At 40.4% G+C, this 5,421-nt stretch overlaps 1 protein-coding gene across 6 annotated transcripts in view; it reads right to left on the bottom strand.

Annotated features, from left to right (window-relative positions):
• The window catches only part of RBFOX2 (RNA binding fox-1 homolog 2), a 293,952-nt gene that overhangs the window by 190,673 nt on the left and 97,858 nt on the right, over nt 1-5,421 (bottom strand). For all 6 annotated transcript variants that reach the window (XR_002771638.1, XM_023509355.1, XM_023509354.1 and 3 more), the window contains exon 2: nt 4,359-4,409. Coding sequence is in view for 5 of the 6 variants with exons in the window: in XM_023509355.1 (XP_023365123.1) it covers nt 4,359-4,409 (51 nt within the window). In the remaining variant the exon portion in view is untranslated. The remainder of the gene's footprint in view (nt 1-4,358; nt 4,410-5,421) is intronic.

The following is a 5,421-nucleotide window of genomic DNA, read 5'->3' as shown; positions in this document are numbered from 1 at the left end:
AAAAAAAAAAAAGGAGGAAAAAAAAAAAGCCCTCTTCTAATCAGATTGCTGCTTCCTGGCTCAGCACCCATAGCACAGTGGTTAGGGTACTTGCCCACATGCACCAGGGCTGATGGGTTCAAACCAACCTGGGCCTGCCAAACAATAATGACAACAACAACAACAAAATAGCCAGGTGCTGTGGCAAGTGCCTATAGTCCCAGCTACTTGGGAGGCTGAGGAAAGAGAATCACTTAAGCCCAAGAATTTGAGGTTGCTGTGAGCTGTGATGCCACAGCACTCTTCCGAGGGCAACATAGTGAGACTCTGTCTCACACACACACACACACACACACACACACACAAAACAGATTGCTGCTTCTAAGCCCATAAACTCTTGAACTGATGTAAACAAGTATTCTCCCATTTAAAAAATATTACAAACTCATAAAATATCCTAGCCTTAATCAACTTGGAAACATGCATAAGCACACAAACTGCAAAGAAATTACTAGCTACGAATTGAAACCACTAACATTGCATCACTGCCCTAAAATTCTGCATGGCCTTAGATAAAATATTAAGCTTTTCTGAACTGGTTTTTACTTTGTAAAAGTGTAACGTTTGTCTCCTCCACTTCCATAGAGACCACCTTATCAAGCACAGTGAAATGCTTGGAGTGCATTATACTAACCTAAAAGCAGTAAGCTGCCATCTCATAAAGTTTGTTAACTCATCAGGAAAGATGGCTGGGGTGACTTTGCATAACAAAAGCAAAACCTCCACAATGGTGATTTTCTTCCCTTCCTTTTCAGTCACCCAAGCTAGAGTGCCAGGAACTCTGTCTAGCTCACAGTAAGTTCAAACTCCTGAGCTCAAGCCCAATTCTCCTGACTCAGCCTCCTAAGTAGCTGAGACTACAGGTAAGCATCACCACATTGGCCTAGCTAATATTTCTATTTCTATGTAGTAATAGGGACAGGTTCTCACTCTTGCTCAGGCTGGTTTCAAACTCCTGAGCGCAAGTGATCCTCCTGCCTCAGCCTCCCAGAATGCTAGGATTATAAACATGAGCCACCTCGTCCAACCTCTTCCCCTCTTTTTCTTCGTAGGTTTTTAATTCAAATCTGCTGTTTGGGGCTTATATAACATGATGAAAGAGCCACTAAAACAATGGAATGCTGGTCCACTTAGTGTTAATGAACTTAGTTGTAATAATCCTTAACCAGGTTGAGCTTCAAGAGTGTCATGAAGACCCCAAATGATAAATAAAATAATGTGAGTAGGCACATTCACACATGACCTCATTTTCCCTGGATGAGTTAATAATTCTCGGTACAGATGAAAGGGCCCTGAAATAAAAGACAAATTTTGGTTCTTATTCAGCTACTAATTTTGAATTGTTACCTTAGATAAGTCACTTTACTTCTGTTAGCCTCAATTTCCTTGTCTTTCCAAAGAAGACATTTGCCTCATCTACTCTAAGAGGCAGTTAGGAGGCTAAGATGAGAAAATACTGATGAAAGTGCTGTATAATAATCAAAAGATTATAATTTTTACCTCTTTTAAAATCATCATTAGATGTTGACAAAATCCTTTCTGGGGAGGATTTTTATCTATTTAGAAAGGAACAGCAAAAGAATAAGAAAAGGCACACAATTATAATTCACCTTCGGCTCGGCGCCTATGGCTCAAGTGGCTAAGGCGCCAGCCACTTACACCCAAGGTGGCAGGTTCGAATCCAGCCTGGGCCCACCAAACAACAATGACGGCTGCAACCAAAAAATAGCCGGGCCTTGTGGCGGGCGCCTGTGGTCCCAGCTACTTGGGAGGCTGAGACAGGAGACTCGCTTGAGCCCAGGCGTTGGAGGTTGCTGTGAGCTGAAATGCCATGGCACTCTACCAGGGGGACAGCTGGAGGCTCCTGTCTCAAAAAAAAAAAAAAAAATTCACCTTCATACCATTCCCGGGCTCCTAGATTTGCTGAGCCAAGACCACACTGAGGAGATGCAAAGATCACAAATTCTGTTCCTGCCCTGCTCAGGCTATTCAGTGACGAGTGTTTCACACTGATAAACACCTCCCAAATCTCAAAGCACAAAGTGAGAGTTCACTAGGTTAGGCGCATTAATTAGCAGTACTCATTTGGATTCTGTATTCATCAACTACAAAAAGCAGCTATTCAATATTTGCCTGTGTGCACTACTTTAAGATCTTTCAATTCAAAGGTCCAACTGGAGCACAAAATAAAGCCCAAGAAAACAAACTTAAATAAACCTGTCACTATCAGAATGTGCCTCAAAGTAAATTAGCAGCTTTAAACCATGGCAAAGAATCTGCACAGGCCTATGGCAGAGATAGCGTGAGTAATGAATGTTCAGGTTACAGAAGCAAGCCCCTGCTGCAAAAGAAAGGAAAAACAAAGTAGTTTCAAGCCAAGAGACTACTTTTTGTGCCTTAACAAATTCCTATTAACTCCTTTTGCTTAACCCCTTACTGAACTCTAATCCCCACAGGAAGAACACCGTATTATACTGTACCGTTCCAGACTCTTTTAAACTCAGTTAAGTCTACTCCCATACTTTACATCAATTAGCTTTAACTTCCTAGGTCCAAAATTAAGCAACATTTTATAAATAATGAAATAACTGCCATTAGTATGCAAGTCTAGATTAAGAGACTAACCATGATCCCTTATACACTATAGCACCCTAGGTGAAAAGTATAGGATGAAACAGACAAAATGTCATGCCTTTTAAAGCAGCCCACAGGACTGCAGTTCTCAACCTTGGCTGCACAGTAGAATCACCAGTAGAGATTTCTAAATATCTGAATGACTAAACGCAATCCTAAACCTGATCAATCAGAATCTCTGAAGACTGGTCTCCAGGCATCAGTATTTTTTCTAATATATGGCCATTATATCAAATACTACTAAGGGGCATATATTTCATAGCTCACAGAAGCTCTAGGGAAGACCCAAACCAGAAAGAAAAACAAGCAAACAAGATCTCTATGTTCTCTTTAGAGTTGGGATAAATGACCATGTCTTTCACCCAAAGTTTTCATCTTCAATTTCAACAACAAGAATCCCATTGGGAGATGAACATAGGATGACCACCACTTTCCATACCCTACCTGGGGTCAGTATGATGTCAACCCAGCACCAAAAATGCAAGAATTGGGCAAATATTCTCAAATCTGAAAGGCATCTAAGTAGGTCACTATCGATTATGGACCATCCTGGTTTTTAAGATCAGCTTCAGAGGCTATGAGATTCAATTAACTCTGGGAAAGGGAAACTATGTCAACCCTTTTGTTCAGCACTATAATGACTCATATTCTCTGGAAAAGCCTAACAATGCTGACTATTTTTGACAACCCATTAAGAATCATAGATAGAGGGCGGCGCCTGTGGCTCAAAGGAGTAAGGCACCGGCCCCATATGCCAGAGGTGGCAGGTTCAAACCCAGCCCCAGCCAAAAACTGCAAATAAATAAATAAAAATAAAGATCTTAAAAACAAACAAACAAAAAAACCCCAAGAATCATAGATAGGCATTCAAAGGTATTTCTAGGAGCTCTCCTTGTCAAATCTCCTAAAGACTGTCAATATCCCCAAACAGCAAGGAGACAAATTTCATTCATAGGCTAGGTGACTTAAGCCACACCATTTCTCTAAAAGGCAGCCTTGCCTGTTGTTCTATTCTAATTCTGCTCCACCTTTCAAACAGGAAAAAGACAAGGAAGGCATTTTATACACTCAGCTAAACCACACAGAGGATGTCTCGTAGGAAACAGTTCTGCTCTGACCAACAACAGGGCCTGGGCTTTTTCCAATCTTTCCCCCATCTAATAAAGAAAAGCAGCAGAAACTTCACTTTCTCAAGCAAACCTTCCCTGATTAAAAACATAAGGCTGAATTCCCCTAAGAAGGAGAATGGAATTTTCTAACTGCAGATTATTGGAAAGACTAAAAAATCTGTGCAGGCAGGGGCTAGATAGAAGAAAATAAAGAAGACAAGTCCAGGATATAGATATGAGAAAGCCAGGAAACCAGGTCAAATTGTATAGCCTAGAGAAGGAAAAACAAGGGCAAAATCAACAGTCATGACTTTGAACTAGTGACTGTTTTCTCCTGTAATAACAACAATTTTAATAACACAACTATAATACTTTTAGAACTAAGAAATGTTCTAAATTTATATGTCTAAAAGTAAATTCATTACTGAAATGTCTCATTACCTTCCAGAATAAGTAATTTCAAGAATGCTATCTATCATTGTATCCTTTGATAAAACACACACATACACACACACACACACACACACACACACACACACACATCCTTTGAGTTACAAACAGACAGCAGATACCAACCTGGCCATCCCTCGCTGGGAATCCATGATAACCTGGAGTCAGAGGCTCGTTCTAAGGTAAAGAAAAAAAATCAAACTATTAGAAGAAAGGAAATGTTAATAATAATCAAAATCTTGCAAACTGACCAAATATAAATTCTTACCCTGGTTCCTAAAATATTCTATTGCTGCATTACACTCTACCTAACTTCATATATCTCTCAATTAAGCCTCTACAAATGGCAAAACCAACAAAAAACAGTATATGCACAGGAACACTATTTATAAACCCTATTTTCCTCCTTATGCAGCTAACTCTTCTTAGTATATCTCAACCAGGGTGCTGTTGAGATTTGGAGTAGAAGACTGTGGGACTTTAGCATCCCCAGTCCCTACTCACATAAGCCACAGCACTCATAATCAGAAAACTTGCACATATTCCAAATGTTCCCTGGCTAGAAAAAGGACAAGTACCATCCCTATTGAGGATTCCTCCTGACCTGGGAAAGTTTCATCCCCTCCTCTATCAACCTGTTTTTCTCAATTCTTTTAAATCTAGATGAAATTCTATCTCTGTTCAAGACTTCCTCTACTACCCTATACCATCCTACAGAACTAAGTGACTCCTTCTCACATGTATACAACAGGGTGGACATAAAGTTAGTGTACAATTTAAAATAGTTTAACATAGTAAATTGCACACAAAATTTATGGATACCCTGTATATGTCAATATTTATTTAGGTTGTCTGTGCAATTTACTTTTCGTATTATTTATGATTCTAATTAGTCTAGTAAAAAACTAGAATACTGGCTCGGCACCTACGGCTCAAGTGGCTAAGGCGCCAGCCACATACACCTAAGGTGGTGGGTTCAAATCCAGCCTGGGCCTACCAAACAACAATGACAGCTGCAACCAAAAAATAGCCGGGTGTTGTGCCGGGCGCCTGTGGTCTCCGCTACTTGGGAGGCTGAGGCAGGAAACTTGTTTGAGCCCAGGAGTTGGAGGTTACTGTGAGCTGTGATGCCACAGCACTCTACCCAGGGGGATAGCTTGAGGCTCTGTCTCAAAAAAAAAAAAGAATA

The sequence above is a fragment of the Otolemur garnettii genome, unplaced genomic scaffold (assembly GCF_000181295.1).
Source record: "Otolemur garnettii isolate 467f Iridium unplaced genomic scaffold, OtoGar3 scaffold00007, whole genome shotgun sequence".
Classification (NCBI taxonomy): domain Eukaryota; kingdom Metazoa; phylum Chordata; class Mammalia; order Primates; family Galagidae; genus Otolemur; species Otolemur garnettii.
Note: the sequence above shows the minus strand (reverse complement) of the source record. Positions and strands in the feature narration are given on the sequence as shown.